Here is a 27,009-nt window from a genome sequence, read left to right as displayed (position 1 = left end):
GCACCTCTCTCTTCCTCCTCCCGTGATTTCATACTTTCACTTTGTTTGGAATTAGCTCAGTATCTCCAACAGTGAAAGCAAGACCAAACTTCTCCCTGCACTGTCATTGAAAATGGGAAATCTCCCCACCCCGTTTCAGCATCTCTGTGATAACTTTAGCCCTTCAATTCCCTTTTTAACTTACTTTCCATGCTTGGAAAGCTTCCCTTCCTGGCTGTAGGAAACAGGACAGCCACAGTCTACATGTGCGGAGGCCGCAGATGGGTGGGGAGAGGGGGGAAATGGTTTTCTGGTTGAATTAAGAGAGAGGGAGAGGGAGAGAATGGCTTAAGATAAGAAAAAAGGATTCTTTTAACAGAATTTTTTTTACTGTTGCGATTATTTAAAACTCTGTTCTCAATTATTTTTTTAAAATCCTATGTTACGAATTAATACATGGTAAAATGTATTGCATTAAAGCTAGATCTTTGCTATCTGATGGAGTTCTGGCTCTTGAGTCAGACATAGCTGTTTTGTAGGATTAAACCTTATTTGCAAGATCTTTGAAACATGCATCTGTCTGTTAGGAAGACTGAGGATACACGTACTCCCAGGTCTAAAAGGGATAGCCATGTTAGGGTGTAACTAAAAAAACAACAATGATCTTGTAGAATTTTAGACTTAACAAAACTATATAAATAGTATTATGAGCTTTCGTGTGTACAACCCACTTCTTCAGCCAAGGGTAGTGTTAATATGAAATCAAATAAAAAAATTAAATAAGCATTGCTCCTTGCTAAATATTCCTTGTTTCAATATATTTTCTTCCACACCTATGGACTATTTAAAATTTATATTTATATCTATGGTTTTTGTTTGTATTGGTGGGTGCACAGCCACACTTTACCTCAATATCGGTGTTGCACATAAGAAATTTCAACCATCAACCTCAGCCTGGACCAATCCACGCGAGATCCACTTCCCTGACACTACAGTATAATTACATGACGGACACATTTTCACCACCTTATACCGGAAACATTTTGACCATTACACTTACCTTCATGCCTCTAGTTTCCATCCAAGACACATTTCTCAATCTATTGTTACAGCCAATCATACAACCGGATTTGCTCCAGTCCCATAGACAGAGACAAACACCTACAGGATTACTTCAAGACAGGCCAAGAAAAGATAACAATAGAACACCACTTGTCATCACCTACAGCCCACAACTTACATCCCCCCAATGCATTATCAACAATCTGCAATGTATCATGGAAAATGACCCCTCACTCTCTGACCATGGGGGACAGGCCAATCCTCGCCTATAGACAACCCCCTAACCTCAAACAAATTCTTTCCAGTAACCACACAGCACACCTCCACAGAACCTACCTGTGCAATCAACCCCAGTGCCACTCTGTCCACACATCTATACAAGCAATATCATCACAGGACCTAACCACATAAACCATCACATCAGAGGCTCATTTAACTGAACATTCATTAATGTGATCTATGCCATCAAATGCCAGAAATGCCCCTCTGCCATGAATATTGGCCAAATTGGGCAGTCTCTACGAGAGAGAATTAATGGGCACAAATCAGATATTCGAAAAGGCAACACACAGAAACCTTTTGGGGAACATTTCAACTTGCCAGGGCACTCATTAATGGATCTCAAAATCACTGTATTGTTTCAGGCCAATTTCACAAGCCAACTCCACAGAGAAGCCTTAGAACTTAACTTCATTTACAAGTTTGATTCCTATAACAGAGGTATGAATAAAGACATTGTGGATGACCAGCTACATTCCACATCCTAATGACATAAAAAACCAAACAATGGGTACTTAAGAACAACTAGTATTTCCTCTATCAGCTTCATGTAGCATGGACACACTAATTGACTATTTCTTTCCCCCCCTTTTTTTCCCTTTTCCCCCCTTCTTTTTCCTTCTCCCACCTATCCCCTATTTATTTAGAAACTGGACCTTTAACAACTCCATTCATCTGAAGAAGTGGGTTATGCCCATGAAAGCTCATGATACCATCTACATGTTTCGTTAGCCTCTAAGGTGCTGCAAGACGATTAGTTATTTTTTAAGTTTTTATAGATTCCACAGTACAATGCTCCAGCTCATTCTGAGCAGCCAGGCCACACAATGGGACCTGTTATCTTTGTGAGACAGATCTCTTTGATAAAGATAAGGATGGCTATGGACTGCATTGTAGAACTAAAGACAGACTGCAAGTTGCCTCCGAGCTGCATTTTGGCTACTATTGGCAAACAGACTGAAAGCCAGTTTTTTCTAAAAGCCCCTTTAGAGAAAAGATTCTGTCTGTCTTCAGGAAGGAAGTTTCAGTTCTCTTACATCTAAAGTTGAATTATTATAATATATAAGGACAGTGAAGTGAAGATGGGAAATGCAGGAAAAATATTTTCACAATATTACTGTGAGACTAACCCAACACTATCTCACACAGCAGCTTTCCTGATCCAGTCATGTTCCTCCCAGTGATTTACAACATCAGATATGTGGATTAGGACAGATTAGCCAGTTGACCAAGATTATAAACAGGGCAGTGTCAAACCAATCCATCTGACAACTCACAATAGGGGTTAAAGCTGACTGTAGACTACAGTATCAATGGAATTCAGGCTCACAGGGAGGTTAATGGGGACAAATGTCTTCACATCTTCAGAAAGAATGTTTAAAAATCTGCAAAGTGCTTTACAGACAAAATTGAAGCCTCTGCTCTCCCTGTGAGGTATACAAGTATTATACCCATTTTACAAATTGAAAAACTGAGATAAAGAGAAAGGAAATGACTAAAAACCATATAGCAGGGGTTGGGAACCTTTACCAGGGACTGCACACAAGTGAGAAGCAAAAAATAAAACCAAAACAAAACCCTTACTGATGTGACACCTGACTGAGACACTCCCCACATTCCCATCACACACCAGAGCTTATGGGGACCCAGACTAATAGATTTTGGGTAACGAGGGGCCTGGAGACCCAGTGTGTGCTCCCCAGTGCTGGGGGGGGGGGAGAACTGAGCTTCGGGGTCTGGATCTAGGCAAGCCAGGGTTGCATCTGGCCCCCCTGGTCTGAGGTTTCCCACCCCTGCCATGCAGGGAATTGAATGACAGTACTGTACGCAGTTTTTCAGTCCCATGTTTCAATCACTAGACAATGTTTCTTCTCAAAGACAGACAGGAGTAACTTGTAACGTATAACTACATGTAGATATTAACCTAGTTTCCTGTAGAGATGTGAATATGGCCATGAAATGTCAACAATGGGCGGCAGAAAAACAGGTTTGAATGGTTTTTGCTTTTGGTGACTTTTGCATGTTGACAGCATTTCTGTCGCCAAACCTTCCCAGTGTAGATATAGCCTAAGCTCTTTGGAGAAGGGATCAAATGTGATGTGTGAAAGACCTATGCACTGCACAGTGCTAGTTAGTGGGGCAGCGCTAGTTATGGTAGCTGGAGCAGATGTAGTAGCCCATCTCCAATCTGTCCAATTGATCTGGTAAGAACAGAGAGTTTTTAATTTCCTTTTTCTCCCTCTCCAGTTCTAGTTGGGAGTATTAGTGTTTGCATCTGACACAGAATCTCTGAGCAGCTTAGAAAATGAACCTTCTTAAACCCTGATAATAATGCAATCCCACTGCCCGAGATTAGAACTGATCTCTGGGGGCATGTCTACAGTAGGAAATTATTTCAAAATAACTTAGTTTGAAATAATAACTCCTAAAATAACTATTTTGAAATAGTGTAGACACTACAGGGAAACCTCAAAATTAGTCTGAGGCAGGCTCCCTTAATGTGGATGTGCTACCTTGACTTAGGTCACCAGGAAGCATGGGGAGTAACTGAATGACTCTGGCGAATAGTTATTTCAAAATATCAGCAGTGAAGTGTCCACACTATCGCTATTTCAAAATCACAATTTCAAAGTAAGTGTTATTCTTCATGGAACGCAGGAGTTATTTTGAAATAACCAGCACCTTATTTCAAAATAACGGGGTTGGTAGTGTGGACGCTCTGCTTGTTATTTTGAAATAAGGGGAGTTATTTCAAAATAACTCCATATTATAGACCAGGGCTGGGTGTTCTATTTAGTTTTCATGCCACTCTCATCACTATGCTATTTCCCCTCTTCACTGTGGTCTGCAAAGCATCTGTCCAATTAGGAATGAAATGAACACCTACCTGAAGGGCCCTGCAGACCAGGTGGACCCTGGGGGCCAGGAGGACCAGGAGGGCCAGGTGGTCCCATTACAGTTGTGCCTGGAATTCCAGGGATCCCTGGGATTCCTGGGGGACCCTGGGGTCCAGGAGGTCCTGGTGGGCCTTGAGGACCATTCGGCCCTGGAGGACCAGCCCTTTTACCTGAAAAACACAAGATAACATTTTAGCCCCTCTGCCTTCTGAGCATGGCACAAAACCATGCTTCCCTGAACCCCCCCATAAGAGAGCAACAGGTAGCCCGAGAGTCAGGATCATGTTGGAGCTGGTGAGAGAGAAACTAAAAGCATGATCAAACAGTTAGCCCAGATTTTGTGATTCAGCCTCCCCTCCCCTCTTTTGTTGCAGAAGTTAAAAGATGTGAAGTGAATAAGGCAGGGATTGTAGGGACACAGAAATGGTCTTGTGATTAAGGTAGGTGAATGCCAAACTAACTGACTTCTATCCATAGGCTGTGTATGTGATACTGAGTAAGTCATTTAAACCAAAAGTCTGGCATGTGTCTGCTAGTCAGTTGCATGCCCCTCATTTTCTGCGGGTTCAACTTGAGACACCTGGGGGACTGCTATATAGAACAACTGAATACACAGTTACAAATAAAGCCATAACTCCTGTTGACTAACTCAGCAACTCTGGCAGTAAGCTAGTGTGGTCTATAGGAGGAACAGAGAATAGGAAATCAAGCTGGCGTGAGTTCTAATCCTGGCTCCACTAAAGGCAGCCCCAGGGTTACGTACAAGATAGGGACTGTAGGCTTGTTCTTAAGTTGAATCTGTATGTAAGTCAGAACTGGCATCCAGATTCAGCCGCTGCTGAAACTGATCAGTTTCAACAGCGGCTGAATATGGACGCCAGTTCTGACTTACATACAGATTCAACTTAAGAACCCCAGGCATCCCCAAATCAGCTGCTGCTGAAACTGATCAGCGGCTGATTCCAGGAAGCCCGGGGCAGGGGCTTCCTGTAGTCAGCCGCTGGTCAGTTTCAGCAGCAGCTGACTTGGGGACGCCTGGGGCAGAGCAGCTGGGGTGCTGCCGGGTTGGTCCAGTAGCGCCCAGAGCGGCGCTACGGGACCAACCGGCAGTGCCCCAGCTGCTCTACCACAGGCGTCCGGAGCAAAGCCACGGAGCACGGGGGCAGCGGGACAGCCCAGATGCGCCGTGGCTGTCCTGCTGCCCTCGGGCTCCGCGGCTTTGCTCTGCTTTGCTCCCCCTCTCCCTGTTCTGCAGACCAGGTGGACGGGGAGCAAAGCCGCGGAACACGCGGGCAGCCCAGACGCGTCTGGGCTGTCCGCTGCCCGCGTGCTCCTTGGCTTTGCTCTGCTTTGCTCCCCCTCTCCCTGTTCTGCAGACCAGGAGGACTGGGAGCAAAGCGGCAGAACACGCGGGCAGCGGACAGCCCAGACATGTCTGGGCTGTCCGCTGCCCTCGGGCTCCGCGGCTTTGCTCTGCTTTGCTCCCCATCTCCCTGGTCTGCAGACCAGAGGGACGGGGAGCAAAGCGGCGGAACATGCGGGCAGCGGACAACCCAGACACGTCTGGGCTGTCCACTGCCCGCGTGCTCCACGGCTTTGCTCTGCTTTGCTCCCCTTCTCCCTGGCCTGCAGACCAGGGAGACGGGGAGCAAAGCAGAGCAAAGCGGCGCTGCCCGCGTGCTCCGCCGCTTTGCTTCCTCTCCCTGGTCTGCTGGAGACCAGGGAGATGGCCCCGTTCGTAACTGCGGATCCGACATAAGTCGGATCTGCGTAACTCGGGGACTGCCTGTACTGAGTCACTGTGTGGCTTCAGGTCATTCCTCTCTGTTTCCCCATTTGTAAAATGGAGAAAATAATGTTGTCCAATACTTTACTGGAGATACATTCATGAATGTTTGGCAGGCAAACAATAAATGTAGGATTAGTTTCAGGCTTTGCAAGAAGTGCAATAAACAAGGCAAGAGCTACTAACAGCACGATGCAGATATCAGTATTGAACAAGCTGTCTCATTCCCTGAGCATTGTCCAGCCTGCATGTTAGATGGGGCAGTGGCAAAAAAAGATGGCCAAGTAAATACCATCATACTGCATTTGTAAAAGGGGATCTAGGTAAGGCTGAGTAGTCAACTTTAATTCCAGCATTTCCTGACTTCTCAGAGTTTAATGTAAACAATTTTGTTTAATGATATTTTAAAAATCTCTTATTTTTATAGCAACTCTTATTCTACAGAGTGTTACAAGTTTATAAGAACCTCTTTCTCCACTAAGGAACAGCTGCCATCTCTGGGATAGAATACCAACAACTGTTTATCAGATCACAGCAACAGTTTGACAAGAAATAAAGACTATGGAAATTGTTTCTAAGGCCATGTCTTCACTTGCCGCACCAGACATCGATCTTCTGGCGTTTTATTTGGCGCGTCTAGTTAAGATCCACTAAATTGAACACTAAGGGTGGCTCCAGTTGCACTGGTACTTCTAACAGTTGTAAGGAATAAGGGAAGCCAACAGGAGCATTTGCCCCAATCGGCTTCCCTCTGTGAAGACAACGCCAATCTCGGTTTAGGGTAAGCCGACTCCAACTATGTACTTTACGTTGCTAGAGTTGAGTACCTTAACCCAACCTTCAGTCCAGTGTAGACTAAGGATGTTAAATTTAGATTAATTAACTAATCAAATAGTTGATTAGTCTAGAAGGGCGCCTCCACCTCTGAACTGTAGCCAGCGGGACTCTTGTACATTTCAAAAGCAGAAGCCCAGCAGGGAATGCAGGGCCAGCAGGGACTCCTCTGTAGGCCCCAGCGCCTGAGCCTTTGAAATGTACAAGAGCCCTGATGGGGCTCTTGTACATTTCAAAGCAGAATCGCAGCAGAAGCAGCACGAGCAGAGACTGCTTCAGTCCCCGCTCGCGCTGCTTCCACTGAGTGTCTACCTCTTCTGCCCCCCGCAGAGACGGTGCCGGGGGGAACCAGCTTTTGAGCTGGCTTCCCCCAGCACCGGTTCCTGCTCCCTCCGCTTGCTGCCTCTCTCTGATAGAGACAGCAGGGGAGAGGGGCGGGAGGGGGAAGGAAGCAACTAGTCATATCACTGGTAGGCAGAAGCTTATCAGATAGTCAATCAGAGAGTCGACTAGTCTCTTGCATGCCTAGCGTAGACCTGGCCTAAGGAGATTACTGCACTTTATTCCTTCTATCAATATCATGATGCAAAATGAAATAATGTCATTACTTTTGGTGAGTATAGAGTTGGAAGGGCCTCCCCCCCCTTTGGTATGTCCTAAGCACATATGACTTCCTAGCAGATAACAACATGAATGCCTAGAACTGGAGCTGCTGTACTATCTACCTAAAACTGATCACCCTGCCTTTCCTGAGTTATCTGATAGAAAAACATGGCTTTTTTGTTTCATTAGGTGGCGCCAAAGTTCATTTCATGTTTCTATCTGAAATGGAAGTTAGACAGTTACTGTACAAGCATAGTATAATTGAGAACTAACTACTCTTATGAAAGTTACTAGAGTTCTCTCATTCTTTCCCCCATGTTCCTCGTTCCTTCTCTTGTATTTTGAGTCATACGAAAATTAAAAACAAGACTGTCATATTTTAAAAGCAGAAATTTGATTTAAATTATATTATGAAAAGGTACATATCTTAGGAGAGTGGGCAGAAGGTGTAAAAGCAGACCAAGTGATGATGTTGGTAATATTTCTGTCCCAATTAACCTGCATACCTCCAATCTGAGTTGCCAGGTGGCTGTGTACTCTTTCAGTCCCCCAGCTCTCCTCTCCTTTAGGATAATTACACACTTTTGAAATTACCTCCTTGAATCAAAATTCAAATCCTTACACATCTCCCCTAAAGCATTTTTATTAAATTCTTTTGATTTGTATCATTCTCTAGCCTAGACTGCCTTAATACAGGATCAAATGTGCACCTAAGCCCAGTCCACTGCTGTCTGTCCTTGCTCTGCCTTAGGAACTAGGAGGAAAAACATGTTCCAGCTGTTTCAACTAAATCCTACCCCAGAGGGCTATTCTGCTACTTCAAGTGTAAACAATTGCATGTAATTCCGATGTAGCACGTGAGAAGGTATTTACTGTGAATTTGATTGGCACATCACATTATTTCAATGAATTTTCCGCTCTGCCGTGAATCTTACTTACTAGCCTGACACAGCACAGAGCTGTACAGTAAATAGTGAGGACTCTTGATTCAGCCTATAGTAAGGCAATCATTCTGGAGGTCAAGAGCAGTATGAGAATTGCTGCATTTGGAAGATGGACAAGAATTTTCTTCAGATTTGGTAAAAAGAGCAACGAGGTGACTTGAGAGGATGAGGTAGTTAGTTCTTCTCTCGATGCCACATAAATCACCTGCTTGAGCAGAATTTCACACTTACTTTAAACCCTCAGGAAATGAACCAGATTTACTGAGAAAGACAGAGTGAGAACGAGCACGAACACATGTAGGCTTGAAACTGTGCATATAAAACAAGGGAAGAAATCACAATATGGAAATGTGCTGGCATATCCTCTCAAAAGACTCCTGAAAGTATTCAGTATTTGACTATGAGCCAAAAAAGAAAACTGATCCTTCTGGTTAAGTAGATGGCATCTGCCTGGCTCGGCACACCAAACAATGCCTTGCATAGAGTTGCCACAATCCATAAATCTAGCTAGATTTAACTGGGTCCTCATGCAACCACCAACACCACCACAGAATAGTTTTATAGAGTGTGCCTTGATTATCTGATTCCCAGCTTGCCAACTCTGTCTTCAGCTATATGCACCAGGAAACATGCAGACACTTTCTTAAAAAGCAAGGGGAATTGAGACTTTTACTGTTTTACTTTTACCAACAAACGAACAGTCTGTATTTTTGCAAAATATGGCATCACCACAGAAATTAATTAATATAGCACTACAGGTTTTTCCTCTGCTATGCTTTGTTCAAATGTCATAATTATCACTTCCTATGAGGCTTCTAGTTCTATTAATCCTATATGAACAAGATTAAGTTTTCAAACTTTTCTTTAAAGTAGGTCTTCAGAAAAGATCATATTTAGGACACCTTTCACAGAAAATGTAACAGAGATCCCAACTGCAGTTAGCATCAGCTACAGTTTCAGACTGTTGCTCCACAATGATAGGGGTGAGGCCTCAGAGTAAAAGCAAGGGGGCAACTAAGACCCACATCAGCTCCTTTTCCCATACTGGGAAAAGTGAGACTGTCCCTGAGCCTCAAGCAGGTGCAGAGCAATCCTACAAATGATCTTCTGGAGTTATTCAGCTCTGGGCTTGAAATATACATTTTGAAACCGTCACACCTGATTAGGGATAGGTGATCATCCTACTTTAGGTACGTACTTATCTCCATCCTTATTCAGCAAACCCACATTCTACTATATATTTTAGAAATTTTGTCTGTCAATGTGTCTGTCCATCTGTCTGCGAGTCCATTTGTTCAAGAGCTCTTCCTCGATTGTAAGAGCTAAGACCTCCTCAATGAGCTAAGAACACTAGTATGCAGCATCCTTTTATCATAACTTAAAGCAAGGTCAGGGGTTGGTTATGCCAGGACAATGGGATGTGCCTGGAATTTGATTGTTTCTCGGAAAATGAAAAAGGAGGGGTCTGGTAGGAGGGACAGTTATACTGTAGGACAGTGGTCTCCAACCTTTTTACATCCAAGATCTCTTTTTAAATGACAGAACAAGCCAAGATCTACTGCCCCGCCCCGCCCTGCCCCTTCCTTGAAGCCCTGCCCTTCCTCTCTGTTCTCCTCCTCTCCATCACTTGCTATCCCCAACCCTGCTGTTTTTTTCCCAATTCTTCTGTAGGAAGAGGTTTTCCCAATATTTGGCCTGTCTAGACTGGACCAAATGTCAGAAAAATCCCTTCTTTTGGAACCCCCCTTATTCCTTGTAGAAGGAGGAATATAGGGGTTACCGAAAGAGCACATTTGCTTTTCCACTAAAAAAAAGCAGAAGAACAAACGCATCCCTGGATGCAGAAGAGTTTTTCTGGGATACCTCCAGAATCCTGAAAAACTTCTGGGCTGAGTCTACATTGGCATCCCTTTCCAGAAAAGGGATGCAGATTAGACACATCGGAATAGCAAAATCTGCGGGGGATTTAAATATCCCCCATGGCATTTGCATTTACATGGCTGCCACTTTTTTCCAGCTTGGGGATAAGCCGGAGAAAAGCGCCAGTCTAGACGTGATTCTCCGGAAAATAAGTTCTTTTCCGGAGGATCTCTTATTCCTACTTGAAAGTAGGAATAAGAGATCCTCTGGAAAAGGGCTTATTTTCCGGAGAATCACGTCTAGACTGGCGCTTTTCTCCGGCTGTAGCCAGACAGGAACCCCCCTTGTAACATGCATTTTTGCTTGCCTGGAGCATACAGGGCACACAGAGCAGAAGGCCCAGGCTGCTGTGACCGTGAATGGCTGTAAACAGAGATATGCCAATTGCTGACCAAGAGGCTGCCAAAGAGTGCCCTTGACTTAACCCATATTGATACGAACACTCAGCCGACCGCGGGGGGAGGAATCTCTCGCCCAGTAAAAAAATGTCTAGTACACACAATTTAGCTATCTTCCTCTCTTGCAAGTGCAAATTAACTTGAAACTTGCTTGTAAGAACTGGCGCCACAAAACAGACCAGTACAATTTGGCCTCTTAGATAAGAAAGAGGATACAGGCCCCCAGGGGTATAAAGATGGGTCCAGCAGTACATTTACTCTGAGTGTCAATCTACCATCTATCTGCTGGTCGGGTAAGGTATTTGATCTCCTGAGGTTCCAGAGGGGACGCCCACCTCGTATTCGTCTTTCCTAGGAATTGAGAGACCGGCCCTGGCCTGACACGCTGGAGTTGAGAGGCACAGAAAGGGGTAAAAATTGTACCTGGATGTGGTCCTTTGTCTTAAGTGTACACATAGACTTAGAGCTCTTTAAAGATTAAGCTGTCACTTGGTACCATTATTTCTATTTTCTATCTTTATTTTCTTTGTAACCATTTTTAAAATCTGTATTTGCTAACATTTAAGAAAGAGAGCAATAGCCATTGTAACCATATGCTTTTATAAGTCTTTTAATAAACCCGCAGCTGTTTAAGTTTTAACCTGACTCCTTCAGTTGCTGTAACAGAACCAATCACAATTTAAAAGAACTTCAGCCGGTCATAAAAGGACAGGCATAGGAAGAGCTTGGGCGTTTGGATCTGCGTCACTCCCAGGTGACAGATCCGTTGGGGCACCTTTCAGCCTTTCCCAGGCTGCCCGCTGCGAAGAAACCCTGTGTTCTAGCAGCTAAAATCTAAGGTGTAATAAGCTCTTCCTATATAAAGGGGCGTCTGTTGGCCTACTGGCCACCCTCTGCGACGGGACCCCGGATCAAGCAGTAAAGACACAGATGTTAAACCTTTTCTCGGAAACACACACACACACACACACACACACACACACACACACACACACACACACACACACACACACACACACACACACACACACACACACACACTGCCCTGACCGTCAGCTGACACCGGCTTATCCCCAAGCTGCAAAAAAGCGGCAGCCATGTAAATGCAAATGCCGCGGGGGATATTTAAATCCCCCGCGGATTTTGCTATTCCGATGTGTCTAATTGCACCCCATTTCTGGAAAAGGGGTGTAGTGTAGACACAGCCCTGCAGTCTAGCCGTACCCTCGCTGGGTTGAGGCAGGATGTGTAGGCTCTGGGGTGGGAATGAGGGATTTGGGTGTGGGAAGGGGTGAGAGATGCAAGCTCTGGGAGGAAATCTGGATGCAGGAGGAGGTGCAGAAGGGGATGCTGGGTCGGGGAGGGGACTTCAGGCCGGGCAGTGTTGGGGTCAGATGTAGGGTTAGGGTACTAAGCAAGCCACAGGCTTGTGGATATGAGGGTGCAGGAATTTGGGTTAGGGTATGTGAGGGGCTCAGGGCAGGGGGTTCCAGTGTATGATAGGTTCAGATCGAGGGTCTGGGGGAAGGAGGAGTGCAGGAATGTTATGATGCTGTGGACAGATGGGGGGTTGGCCCCAGTTGGGGGTTTGTTGTCCAGGCTTATTTTTAAATAAAATATTATGTCAAACACAAAAAGTTTCTGTATTGTCCTTATTTATGAGAAGGGCGGGGAACCTGTTTTGAGTCAGGGGTCACTGACCCACAGAAAAGTCAGTTGGGGCCACACAAGTGAGATGCAAAATAAAAACTCCTCCAAAACCCCCACAAGCCTCACTAATGTGGCCCCAACTGTGTTGGTGGGAGCAGGGGACATGGTATTGGGGAAGGGTGCCAGGGGGTACCTGGATAGGGTGCTGGGTAGGGTGCCAATAGGTGCTGGGGCAAGAGACAGAGGGCCAGTGGGTTCCAGGGTAAGGGCCTGGGGCAGAGGACAGGGTGTCAGTGGAGGCAAGGGACGGGTTGGTGACCACGGCTGTAGGATGATCACAGGGGGACAGCAAGAGGCCAGAGATGGGGACTGGGATAGCTATAACCCCATTGGGCTGGCAGGGGTGGAGAAAGGGACACCTATCAGAGAGTTTGTCTGTTTGTGTGCCTGTTTGTACGCCAGGCACAGGACATGCACCCCTCATCTGGCTGTGCCTGCTGCAGCTGCAGCAGCCATTGAGATGAGATGCTGCAGTGAGAGAGGGCTGGGGCTGTCCACTCTCTCTCCAGGACAGCCTGCATACTGAATCCTCATCCTCAGCCCCACCCAAGAACAATGCTTTAAATTAAAAAAACCAAAACTTATCTGAGTTAAGGACCTGAGCAATGCTGGGTCACTCTTCCAGTATATTTAAAATTAAGGACACATGTAAGTTCTTTGTTAAACAGGAATGGACTTAAAACGTGTGTGCAATTTCAATATATGCATAAATGTTTTGCTGAACCACATCCTAGATCAATGATCTTTGAAGCTAGTGGGCCACATTTGGTGGTACCAAGGGCTGCAACTTTTCAAACTTGCAACATTCTGTAAATGTACACGAGTTTACAGAAGCTATGAAAAGGGTTATTCAAGGGTTGCAAAGGAAAGAGTAACAGTAAGTAGGTTGGCACTGCTTTTTTGAAACCAGTTTCTTGAAATCAGACCTTTGAGTGGGCGTCTGTGAGGCAACAGAGGTGTGTTGATTTGTTAAGAGTCCTAACAGGATGTCTGTGCAAAAACATAGATACTTTAGGACAGCGTTTCCCAAACTATAGTCCGCAGCCCAGTACTGGGCCACGGAAAAAAAATGCCGGGCCTCAGCGTACCTGGTGGCTGCCGGCCCTTAGGCCGATTCGACCCATTTGGTCGAATCAGGCCCCATGCCCCTGCACCTGGAAGTGCTGGTGAGTTAAGAGCTGGGGCCCTGCTCCAGCGCTATGTGGAGCTGGGTCTCTCCCCGGCTCTGCCTGGAGCATCCTCCCACCCCGCCCCCAGAGCATCCCCCTCGGCCTCGGACGTCCCTGCCGCACGCGGCTCCTCCTTGCTGCCTGCCGCCCATGCGCAGCGTTGCACGTGGGTGGGGAGGACGCCTGGGCATGACATGACGTCACGGCCCGGGGTTTTGAAACCTGCGGGAGGCACATGGCGGGGTCTGGCTGGCTCCGGGTTCGGCCTCCGGGGCCTGAGTGTGAACTCTGGCCCCGCAACATGGAAGGAGATGGCAGGGAACCGGCTCATGTGGCGGCGGCGGCGGTGGAGGCGAGGAGAGGGAGAGGAGAGGCGGGGGTGGAAGGAGAAGGGGCTTGGGCTGGGGACAAGGGTGCAGGAGAGACAAATGCCAGGGGGCCAAGTGCAGACCATGAGGGAAAGGGTAGGAGGGGAGGTGTCAGTGGGAGGGGGGACAGGGTGATGCTGGGAGAGGAGAGGAGAGGAGAGGAGAGAGGAAGGGCACTCGGGACTGGAGGAGGAGGTGCTGGGAGAAGGCTTGAAAGAAGGGGTGGGCATGAGGAAGGTCAGGATGGAGCAAATCGTGTGTGAGGGCAGAGGGGCAGGAGGGGAATGGGGCAGAGACTGGTGAGGGAGTGGGTATTAGGGAAAAAGAGGGCAAAGGGAGGCACCAGGAGGGTGCAGGGCTAAGGGAAGGTGCAAGTGCCAGGGGATTCTGGGGTGAGGAGGAGGGGAGAGCTGGCCACCGGAAGCAGAACTGGACGGGGGAATCAGGGCAGGCTGGGGAAATTGGGGGGCTGGTAGAAGCAGGGCTGCCGGGGGGGGTGAGGTTGGGGGCAGGGAGCTGGCCGGGGAAGATTGGGGAGGGGGGAGAAGAAGCGGCCGCTGGAAGGAGGGCTGGACGCAGGCAGCGGGTCTGGCCAAGGGAGATTGGAAGGAGAAGTGGGGGAGAACTGGCTGCCCGGGAGGGGGTTGGGGGAAGTGGGGCTGGCCAGAGGCGCAACAAGGGAAGCAGGGGGGAGGAATGAATTGGCCTGCAGAGAGTGGGACTGACCTGACCCCATTCTCCCCTCCCCCACCCACCCACAAAGCACAAGTTAGTCCGGCACAGGGATTCTACTCCCCCCCCCCCCCCACAGACCCCTCGAGTAGTTGCGAACTATCTGGCTGGTAGACACACTCATGCAGCCTGAGCACATTTACCAGCCAGGCAGTTCAAAACAACAAACTAATACATCTAGTAATAATACAACTTACCTACTGAGAAAATACTAGACATGTCTGGTATTTTCTCAGTTTGTTTTTTATGTGTTTATATTTTTGGGCTGCAAAAAGCAGAACTGAAAAAAAAGGGTTCCAATTAAAGTAAAAAGTTTGGGAAACCCTGGTCTAACCAGCTTTCTATCTGTCTTCCAGTCCATTTATCCAATCCATATTCCTTAACTTGCTGGCAACAATATTGTGGATGACCATATCAAAAGCTTTGCTAAAGCTGGCACTGGGAGATTTGGGAGGACCAGAAACAACTTATTTGAATATTCATCATTTGATTAATGAATATGCAAATGAACATTACTGGTCCTCCAAAAGTTCGTGAATGGATTTACTGGTCCCCGTGTCAAAAAGTTTGGGAACCCCTGCTTTAGGAGATGGCTACACAGACAGCACCCATTACACTGCCTCATCTGAATACTGATGTGCCAGCTTTTAGGGCAAAACATTAGTGAATGTCTGACTTTCTAAATATGAACCTGCTCAATGATGCAATCACTGCAACAAAAGTAGAAAATACATATGAGGCTTGGTATACCTGGAATGATGGTAAAACTCTGTCTTGTATTCATATTTCAGACATAGTTTACAGAAGAAAGTAGCTTTTCATTTGCTAGAGAAAGGTATTTACAATGAGCTAATAAATTAAATTAGAATATTAACTTACCCTTTTTCTTGTTTTTAACTGAACTTGGACCTACAAAGAGAAAAGAAAGACACTGAAATTCACAGTAAATATTTCCTCTGTAACAAAAAAATGAAAGTGGATGGAATGTGATTTGGTGCAAACACAGAATAGCAAGGTAAGCCAATGCTGTGGAACATAAGAACAGCCATACTAGGTCAGACTAAAAATTCATCTAGCCCAGTATCCTGTTTGCCAACAGTGGCCAATGCCAGATGCCCCAGAGGGAGGGAACACATCAGGTTATCATCAAGTGTTCCATCTCCTGTCATCCATTTCCAAACAAACAGAGGCTAGGGACACCATTCCTATCCATCCTGGCTAATAGCTATTGATGGACCTAGCCTCCATGAATCTATCAAACTTTTTTTTTTTTAAACCCGGTTAAAGTCCTAGTCTTCACAACATCCACAGATTGAACAAGGAGTTCCACACGTTGACTGAGCACTGAGTAAAGAAAAACTTCCTTTTGTTTGTTTTAAACCTACTGCCTATTAATTTCATTTGGTGACCCCTAGTTCTTATATTGTGGGAACAAGTAGGTAACTTTTCCTTATTCACTTTTTCCACACCAGTCATGATTTTATAGACCTCTGTCATATCCCCCCTTAGTCTCCTCTTTTCTAAGTCCCAGTCTTTGTAATCTCTTCATATGGCACCCGTTCCAAACCCTTAATCATTTTGTTGTCCATTTTTTTGGCATAAGCCTCTGGTCAAATGACCTATTAGACCCACGCATTTATGTGGAATCTTCTTGTTGTGTTGCCTGATCTCAAAATGATGATCTGTGAACTATAATAGTTGACATCAGAACTAAACATAGTCAATTTTGATTAAAATTTCTAATAGAATTTCTCTTTTTCTTTCTGGGTAAGTAAAGATTAACTAAACCATCTGTTTCTGGACTATAACAATTTTATGAGGGAAATTACTTTTCACCCCTGAACCAATAGGTTTTATGAAAACATATAGCCAGATTTTCACCTCAGTCTCTAAACTGCTCACAGTTTTGCTCATAGAATTTGTGTGTGTAAAAATGGAGTCACATGCATGCAAAACATTGGTACATGAAACGGCAAGCACAACTGTTGAAGCTTGGTTGAAGACCTTGAAAATCAAACTTCTTATCAGTCACATTTTTTAAAGTGCACCCTCTTAGAATGAATTTGGTCATCACTATAACTGTATTGTCATAATGTATTCATTTATGACCCATGTGGGTGACACATGAATTCCCATTATAATTTAATTTAATATAATGGACACTTAAAGAGAGTGTCAACATTTTAAGTTGTCAGTAAGATCACAGGATTAACTTCTCACCAATGACCTTGTAAAGAAAACAATCTTAAGAACTCCTTTGAAAATACATGTTCAAGAATCTTCACCTAGTTAGGTATGTAAGTGTTGGCCTGTTTCTTAAACACCATCTTGTACTCCGCAGACTTAACGTTGCCTGCCTTACCCGCTCTTCCTCACATCCCTTGTTTCTAAACATTTGAGAAGTTCCAATAATAGTTTCCCCATTGTGCAGATAGGTTGAACCTTCTTTAGAGGTAAGTAATTAAAAACATATTCCACTCCCAGCCAGTGTCAAACCCTTCACAAAACGCTCCACCAAAAGCTTAGTTTACTATATTCACTTTTGCCAAAGGGAAACCAGAGCTAGTGCTTTGCAAGTTTTTAGAAACCACTGTTCCTCTGAGACTCTCCAATGACAATCTTTTTCTACTGAGCTCTTTATTAGATTCATGTAGAAAAGGCCCATGATCTTATATAACTTAGTCTTGTTATACATTGGTGCACTTACACCTGCTGCTCTGAAAGGTGCAAGCTCCAGCAGGGCCTCCTTCAATCCAATAAGCACACCTCACAGCTTATGTGCCCTGGATGCCTGTCAGGGTCTCCTCTAAGCTGTATGGCCACGTGGCCGCACAGAGGTCTCATAAGCCCTGTGCAGAGGCTCATGAAGATGCTGCCAGAGAAGCATTTTATACAATAATTCAGAAATGTGTGCAAAAATAAAATGACATGTCAATAGGACAGAACTATATTTTAAAAGTAACAACACAATGTCCTTCAAGTTGTATTTCATTCTCTCTCAATAATTATAGTTCCATATACTTTATTTTCCAACTTTTTCAGTTATTACAATAAATATATAATTGATATTGTCTGAACATCTTTTATTAGAAAAATATTTGATTTTTTTTGCAAAACTTTATCAATATTGATAAAAATTCCACAGGGGAAAAAAATCACATCTAAACAAATCATATCTTGTAATAGAAAATTTCAAACATTCTAAAATCCATTTTGCTTTTTCCTTGGACAAGAGCCTTCCAGGAGGGCTGCCAACGCTGAGCACCTGACCTCTCCCTTCATAGGTGTTAGTATCTCTTCCAGCATGGGGCTAGAGAGGCAATGAGCCCAGGCACTTGGCCTCCTTACTTTTCCTCAGCTCCCGAACATACTGAGCATTTCAGCTTTTTGCTTCTCTGGCCCTGAAGCCAGGGGGTGGCTGAACATCCCATATTCTATCTCAGGAAGCTGGGCTGAAAGACTCATCAATTTCACTTTTGAAATTAACAAGAGCATTTTAGGTGGGCAGCTGAGAAGTTACAAATTCTGTTTTGATTCTCTGAAAACAGAATTTTTCTTATAATCCTGGCCAATAAAAAAGTTGTTTTTTATTTTTGTCTCAATTTGGGACAATTTTTTTTTTCAAAATCACAATTTTTTGTGGAAAAGAGCTTTTTGTTTTCTGGCCAGCTCTAGTAATTTTACATATTAAAGCTATTAAAACAAAGAATATTACTTTCACTGACGTTATAAAGCTGCCTAACAAATCATTCAGGTCTAGGAGAAGGACACTCCACTAAGGCAACAAAAGGGTTCTGAAGGAACAAAAAGGTCAGGTACAGTGCAGACAGCTGCACTACAAAATTTCCTCCATTGTCCCAGAGAAAAAAAGAAAGGGAGAGACAGAATTGCCTGTCTACACTGTCTTGCAATCTTCCCATTTTGTATTCTCTGAAATCCACAATTACACACAGACTACACAATTACATATAGAATTAGCCATCACCATACCAGCTTTCACTGAAGAGTCTAGCTATATGCTCTCAGAAGACATAATTTAAATTAAAAAAACCAGGATGGAATGTGAGTGTTGTGTATTTGTCTCCTCAGGCTTTTGAGTCATAAGAGTTTATTTCATGTTATATATATCACACCATTAGAACTATAAACAGAGTGAAAGTACAAATAACTGTGGTGAGCCAAACACATTTGAAATTGATGGAACCAATTAGCTTCAAAGACGAATGAGGGGAATGAGAACCACATGGGATGTCAATGTTCACAATCTATATTACAACACGCACATCTGTTCCAAGCACGGCAGAGAGAGATGCTGGAGCTGTGCAAGTGGATCTTTCCACAAACATAAAAATACTTCTGACATGAAAAAATACATTATTATTAGCTTTGGGAGCTTCTGAGCCTCTGGGGTTTGCATCTGTTACTCTCCAACAGGAGAAGTGGGATATTTCAGCTGGTGTAATCATACTATCATGAGGCTCCTTCAGTACAACATAAGACAGTCCTTTGTTTAACCTTCCATCTTTGCTCAACATGGTTACAAGAAATTGCTGATATTCTTTCCTTTTACCTGGGATGCGAGGGAAAGGGCCAATGTGTCAAACATTTTATAAGTTCTGTCCTACTTTGTTCTACTCTGTAAAGTAGGTACCAGGCTACAACATTTCACATTTTATCTTCTGGACCCTATCCCTACCCTCCAAAGTATCTACCTCTTCCCTTAGCTTAACTTAGGGTACGTCTAGACTACATGCCTCTGTCGCCAGAGGCATGTAGATTAGGCTACCCGACACAGTAAAATGAAGCGGCGATTTAAATTTACATGGCTGATCAGCTGTTTGTCGGCTCAGCGCGATAGTCTGGACGCTCCCCTGCCGACATCAAAGGTATTTGTCGACCAGCCAGGTAAACCTGGGATGAGGTTTACCTGGGTGGTCGACAAATACCTTTGATGTCGGCAGGGGAGCGTCCAGACTATCGCGCTGAGCCGACAAACAGCTGATCAGCTGTTTGTCGGCTCAGCGCGGCAGCCATGTAAATTTAAAGGAAGCGGCGATTATTTAAATTGCCGCTTCATTTTACTGTGTCGGGTAGCCTAATCTACATGCCTCTGGTGACAGAGGCATGTAGTCTAGACGTACCCTTAGTGTCATCTGGGAACTTGCTGAGGGTTCAATCCAGCTCCTCATCCAGGTAATTAATAAAGCTGTTGAACAAAACCAGTCCTAGAACCAGCCCTTGGGGCACTCCGCTTGATACTGACTGACAACTAGACATGGAACTGTTGATCACTACCCGTTGAGTCCGACCTAATCAACTTACAGTTCATTTATCCAATCCATACTTCCTTAACTTGCTGGCAAGAATACTATGGAAGACCGTACCAAAATCTTTGCTAACATCAAGGTATATCATGTCCACCACCTTTCCCATATGCACAGAGCTAGTTAGCTTGTCACAGAAGGCAATCAAGTTGGTCAGGCATGACTTGCCTTTGGTGAATCCATGTTGGCTACTCCTGATCACTTTCCTTTCTTCCATGTGCTTCAAAATGTATTCCTTGAGGATCTCCTCCATGATTTTTCCATATCTAACATTTTGTATCAGTTTATTTAATAGATTTAAAATTTAACTTACTCTTAGAGCTGTTTGAATAGCAGGAAACTATATTTGACAATTTTCGTCAGTATTTATCAGTGACTTATATTTGACTAGCTACAGAACTGGTTGAATACCTTAAAATATGACCACAACTTCTTCCAAATATAATAATTTGTCAAATAAAGGGGTGGGAGGCGTTAAAGTATTTTGACTTATGTGCACTGACTTTATACCTTTTCACTTCAACTTTCCTGAGTGTCCCTCTGCAGACAAGCCCAAACAGATGCAGCACAGAACTTCCAGCCCAGAAGCAGCAGAGGGAATTTAAGTTGGTTTTGTACCCTCCCAGTCCTTGGCTGCGCTGGGAGCTGGAGATTCCCTCAGCATAATGTTAGGCTGTCCTGAGGACCTGTCCAAATTAGAGCAGCCTCCCTGGGCTGCCCCATGGGCGACAGCACTGCCCAGAATCTCTACAGTGCTGTGGCCTGGGCCCTGGCAAACCATCCCTGAGGCATGTTCCCTATGGTAGGCCTTGTGAGGAGGTCCTCAGAAAGCAGATTTACATATTGTTTATGCCAGAGGAATTCTCCCCAGCCAGCTACAGATTTTTAGGGCCCTTTTGTGCAATTCTAGCACTTTTATCTGGCATAAGAGAGACCCAGGAAAGGTGAGAGGATCTCCCCTTCCATGTATTCATATAACGCGCAATTGTTCTAGATTCTTACGCACTCACTCTGAGTAGTACCTTTCTCCCAAAAATGCCTATTGAAATAATTAGAGTAAGATTCTTCAACATAAGCAAAATTTGAGATACAGAGGCTATTAGTGACTAACATGGTTTTTTAAAAATAAATTGCAGGTAAAACAATACAATAAAAATCAAATACAGATAAGTGACAAAGATTATAGGTAAATACATTATTTTATCTCCTTTACAAGGAAATGAAAGATACAAGGAAATGAAAGATACAAATCTATCAGCTGAGGAGAGTTAGTAGTCAGAATAAGGGACAAAGATGATTATCTCTTTGGTTAATGCACTTGTTAATATTTTGACTATATTGCTAATTTTAGAAATCTACTTTCAGACAAAATCCCTCTCTGACCCCCAGAAAGTCCATTGCTTCATCTTCCCCTTCAAAACCCCATATGGAGGAGACAACTACTTCTGAGTATATTGTGGTAGCATCTTTAGCACTGGAACAGGTTATTATAGCAGTGGGGGAAGGAAAGCACAGATAGTATTAAACAGATAGGCTGGATTAAATATACATCTTTCTTATCAGAGATAAGACAAATGAAGTAAGATTCCTCCATCTGACAAAGGCTCTCTACAAGTCCCAAGAATCTCTTTTTGACTCCCATGTTTGCTTTTTACTTTTCTATCCACTTCACCCTTACATCAGACCCTGCAACAGAGCAATCATCACGTCTCGCTGAAACAGCTAGCTAGGTTTTTATGAGGCACTGGACAGGGCCTCTACTGGCAGGGGCAGAGGACTGCAGACTTTGAACTTTTCTCTCTTATGTGGAATCACTCTACTTCAAATAGCAAAATGAAGCTAAGCATTCAGGGCACTGTTCATTTAAAACAATATCAATATCCCCCCCCTCATATCTACCTAAAGATGTGCTGCCAAGTTCTACCATCCAAGCACCTTCAGACTGCATGATTCTGGAACACCATACTTATGGGCTATGATGCTGGCCTATATAAGAGGTGATGTTTGTTACAGCCCTAATTTTGATAGTAAAATATGTATTTCATACTTAACTCCCTTTAGGTAAGTCTAGACTACATTTTTTTTTGAAAGAGAGCACCCAGGCAATCTGGATGCTCTCTTTTGAAAAAGCCCAGTTTGTGGTCAAGAATGCCTTTTTTCAAAAGAGCGCTTTCGAAAAAAGGCGTTCTTCCTCGTAAAATGAGGTTTGACACTGTTGAAAAAACTGCTGCATTCTTTCAATTTAATTTCGAAAGAATGTGGCGATAGTCTAGACGCAGGTGAAGTTTTTTCGAAAAAAGGCCACTTTTTTCGAAAAAACCCTGTAGTGTAGATATAGTCTTTAAGATAATCTGATTATTTTGGTTAAATCATCCAGTAAGAAAGAGAATTTGGCTGGTGGAACTGAAGGTAGCCTAAAAATATTTCCAGCATAGAAGCAAAATAGCTAACACAGCAGCAGAATAGCATGCTTGTCTTTTAAAAAACCTGATTTGAACAACTCTCCAGATCATCAAATCTTTTAATGGCAATTTCCAGATTTGTTTTGGGGGAGAAAGATGCTACAAATGTGGTGGTAATAAGAGTGCTAGTGATAGTGAAAAGAAAAAGAATCAGGAAAAGGCTGCTCTGTAATGCAGAGACAAAAAAGGAAGCTACTCACTCTGTGCAGTAATGATGGTTCTTTGAGATCTGTGTCCCCGTGGATGCTCCACTGTTGGTGTTGGGTCATCCCAGAACTGCAGATTGGAGTTTTACATAGCAGTTGTCAGTTGGGCTGCACAGGCATGGTATGCACCTTTGGGGCGTTTGTGTCTCAGTGCCTCACACACGTGGCCTGATCCTCCCTCAGTTCCTCATCTATGCTGGCGTATGAAGTAGAAGAGGGCGGGTCATGGAGCACCCACAGGGACACACATCTCAAAGAACCATCGTTATTGCACAGCGTGAGTAACTCCTTTCCTTCTTTGAGTGATGTCCCTGTGGGTGCTCCACTACAAAGCAGTGACCAATCTGGACAGTGGGCTCTGGAGTTATCACTTGGCGGACGAGGACTGGACAGCTGTGGCCAATGAGGTATCAGACCATGATTGAGGTAGGATGACATAATGTTTAGCAAAGTATGCTCCGATGACCAAGTGGCTGCCTGGCAAACGTCTTTGAGAGCAACACTGTAAAGAAACACCATGGATGTTACAATGGCAAGGGTGGAATGTGCTCTTGGAAGGACTGGCAGCGTCTTATTTTGCAAAGAGTAACAGCAAACTACACATGATGGTATCCAGTTGGAAATGCATTGGACAGAGATGGACATACCCTTTGAGTGCCCTGGAATGGAAACAAATAGACGCTGAGATCTGTGGAAAGCCTTAGTTCTGTCTACATAAAAGTTCTGTCTACGTAGGAGACACATCCAATGGAGGTGTGGATACCAGGTCTTCCTGGACCAGGAGGGGGCTATCAGGATGACTCGAATGCTGTCCTATTGGATCTTGTGCAGAATGCTCGGGATAAGGGGGATCAGAGGAAAAGTGTAGTGAAGTGGTGCATTCCATGTCCCAGGGATCTTTCTCCCATTCTCCCCCAGAAAGAGAACTGGGGGCATTTGGAGTAGAGATGCAATGCAAATAGATCTATCGATGGGAATCAGATGTGAACAGAACTCTTGGAAATATGCCTATGTTAAATAAGTCCTACAAAAGGTAGATTATATTATATATCTGTCAAAAGAGATGTGATAAATGAGGTGAGCTGCCTCCTTGGGCAGAGTTTCAAATTGTAAGATTAGAACAGAATGGATCGTCTTAAAGCATACTTTGATAGCATCAATATTCAACTTAAAATTGAAAGATTTCTTTCTTTGGATACATTTTATTGGGAATCTGGAAGGGTTTAGCTATTCAACAGAGGCAAGTACACAAGTTAGTCATGCACATGCATGCACACGCACAGACATTTACACACACACAGGTACAGCTGCCATGTGAATACATAAAACAGACACCATGAAGGAAAAAAATGAAAAGCCCACTGATATATCTTTAAAAATTAGTTTAATATCAAATCTAAATTACTAAAGCAAACTAATAATTTTGCTCTCTGGAGTGACTATACAACCTGAACTCTGAATTTCCTGAGTTGTAGTATTTGTTTCAGGGATTTGTAACAACATTCCTGCACTGAGTTCCATTAAGTTACAGATATGTATTCTCAATCTCAACTCCATATAAAATAAATTTTTGTCTGGAAAGATGTATTACAAGCCCTGAAAATATAGATGTATATAATGAAAAGCTTGTTCAGACCTAAACTATGGTGAGATTAGGCTCTCTTCACATTATCAGCCCTATTGTACAGAGAAGGAAGCAGAGGTACAGAGAAGTTAAGCGAAGACCAAGTTTACAGACATAACCAGTGTAAACAAGACCTCTTCCCAGACTAATCGCTTAACCTGTCTCTCTTTTTATCCATGTATAAAATGGGTAAGATATTTATCACAGGTGAAATCCAAACAACATACAAGATGTCTACAACCACTTTGGGGAAGCGATGTTACTCTCATTTTGCAAGTAAAAACAGACACAAAGTGTTTTAAGTGACTTGCCTGGGAACTATTGTAAGAGATCTGATCTGATCAAGCTCCATTTTTCATTTATTAATTCAATTGTTCAGTTGCTCAGATGTTCTAACCATGTCAGTCTGTCCCATGGCTGCCACCTCGCTCCATTTCTGCATTTACACTCCTCCTTCTGACCACAAACTCCTTTGCCTCCCTCATTGCTTCATTTCCCCTTTCCTTTTACTCTCTCTCAAAGTTCTCATCAGTCCACTGTACCTACTCCTATTGCCCTCTTTATCCTGTCCACAAAAATCTAGATCAGATATCCACAACATCCTCTGCCTCTTCCTCCTCACATCTGCTGATGTCTATGCCCAGCAGCATCACCTTCCTCATCATTCAACACCACAGGCAGCTCAGCTTCACTATCTGGTTCAGTAGCAGTACTACAACTTTCAATGACTTCCAAGCCTACAATCTTAGCTGTTTGTTCACTTCTGACTCCCTTCCCAAATGTTCTCCACTCCCTCTCCATTTTCCCTCTCCACAGAGGATTGAAACAGCTGTTTCAATATAAAAATAAACAAAAAACAAATAATATGACATCAACTCTCCCTTTGCACGTCACCGCGTCTATGAACTCTCTTGTTATGGATCCTGATCCCAATCCCTTATTTTTTCCCCTTTAGTCCTACACCTGGTCCAGTAACTCCTTCCTCTTTCATCTCTTAATCTTTTTCATCTTCAGTCTAATCCCTGTTCCTCACTCTTTTTCATTGACCTTTCACTTTCGTCAGGCTACTTCCCCTCATGGTACAAGCATGCATTGATCTCTATATCTGTGGATCAATACTCAAAACTCAATCAAAAACTCAAAAATCTTATTTCCTGGGTTTTCAAAACTACATTTTCTGTTCTCCTCTTAACACTCAGATTGCTCCTTGTTTGTTTTGTTTGTTAGATTTTCCTTCTCTCTTCCTTTTTCAGTGGTGATCCCACAGATTAACTCCACCTGAAGTATTCAACCTATCTCGTTGTAAGTTTGATTCCTGCCGTTGCTCCACTACTAATAGCCAGCCTCAACTGCATATTTCTCCAAAAAGCCCTTTCAAAATCCATTAAGTTGTTGTGTTATACTTCAAGGCAGCTGCATGTGTTTTCGCTCTCTATGGTCCAGGAAGAGCACCCAATCTAGGCAAAAGTCAGTGTCCCTCCTGAAGTACTTTTCTGAGAATATTGCTATAATAGCCATATGTGAGTTATGACTCCCTTAAAAAGCTAGCATTTTGTACATCTACATTAAGGGTCTGAGGCTATGTCTAGACTATGGTTTTTTTTCTGGGATACCAATAAACGTGTCTGCTCTTCTGCCTTTCTTTTTTTCAGAAGAATAGATTTGTTTTTTCAGAAGTCCTGTCTTCTTCCTCCCACAAGGAAGAAGGGCTCTTTCGAAAGAGGGTTTTTTCCTGAAATTTGGCTCAGTGTAGACAGGCCAAATTTCAGAAAAGCCTCTTCTGAAAAAACTATCGGAAAAAGGTACGCAAATTTTCCTATAAACCCCATAGCATAGACATAGCCTGATTCACCTCAGTGCTGTTTCACATTTACGCCTTTGGAATTACACCATCATAAAACCAAAGTAATGTTGTGATTAATTAGGCTGTACATTTTTTATTGTAGTCCTAACACTTTTGGGGGCATGTCTACACCAGGAAATTATTTTGAAATAACTAAATTCGAAATAACTCCTGAAATAACTATTTTGAAATAAGCTTATTCCTTGATGAAAGCAGGAGTACAGATTTTGAAATAACCAGCCCATTATTTCGAAATAACGGGTTTGGTAGTGTGGATGCTCTGCTTGTTAATTCAAAATAAGGGGGGAGGGAGTTATTTTGAAATAACTCCCTAGAGTAGATCAGGGCTTACATTTCAACTAAACTTTCACTTTTAATGTGAGTGTAAGCAGATAATTTTCAAAGAATAGAGATGATTGAGGTTATTTTTCTGTGAAGGTATTGAGAACAGGATCTTACATAAGATTTTGAATGAAAACCCTGTTACCAGCTTAACCATAGAGCCATTGTTGCGGGCTCAATAATTATATTACAGTGAATTTTCAGAACAAAAAATTGGCTCCTCTCCCATACAGCCAACTCCAGCCAAGTTCCTTGGGTTCTTATGAGAACCTGCAGCCTTTCCTATTTAATGTGTTGCACTATTACTGGATATGGAAGACAGCAAGATGTGTCTCACATGCAGCCCTTTGTTTTCCTTCAGGCATTTAGGTGGGAATCCAAATAGTGCTCTTTGCTACAGCACTGACAGGCAACCTCGCTATTTTACTATATACAGGCTAATATTTCTAAATCAAGAATCCAGAAGATTTTGGGGCTTGTTGCCTGGAGCCACAGAGTTTACTTTCTTTATATACCACTGTTTTTTA

General features: G+C 43.6%; 1 protein-coding gene across 4 annotated transcripts in view; it reads right to left on the bottom strand.

Annotated features, from left to right (window-relative positions):
• EDA (ectodysplasin A) overlaps positions 1–27,009 on the bottom strand; it is a 196,000-nt gene that overhangs the window by 20,594 nt on the left and 148,397 nt on the right. For all 4 annotated transcript variants that reach the window (XM_075940804.2, XM_075940805.2, XM_075940806.2 and 1 more), the window contains exons 3-4: positions 15,561–15,590; positions 4,208–4,387 (exon numbers count right to left, since the gene is read on the bottom strand). In XM_075940804.2, the coding sequence (XP_075796919.2) occupies positions 4,208–4,387; positions 15,561–15,590 (210 nt within the window). The remainder of the gene's footprint in view (positions 1–4,207; positions 4,388–15,560; positions 15,591–27,009) is intronic.

Source organism: Pelodiscus sinensis, chromosome 13, assembly GCF_052426305.1.
Source record: "Pelodiscus sinensis isolate ZL-2025 chromosome 13, ASM5242630v1, whole genome shotgun sequence".
In the NCBI taxonomy this organism is placed as follows: Eukaryota; Metazoa; Chordata; order Testudines; family Trionychidae; genus Pelodiscus; species Pelodiscus sinensis.
The sequence above is the reverse complement of the archived record's forward strand: the minus strand, read 5'-3'. Positions and strand labels throughout refer to the sequence as shown.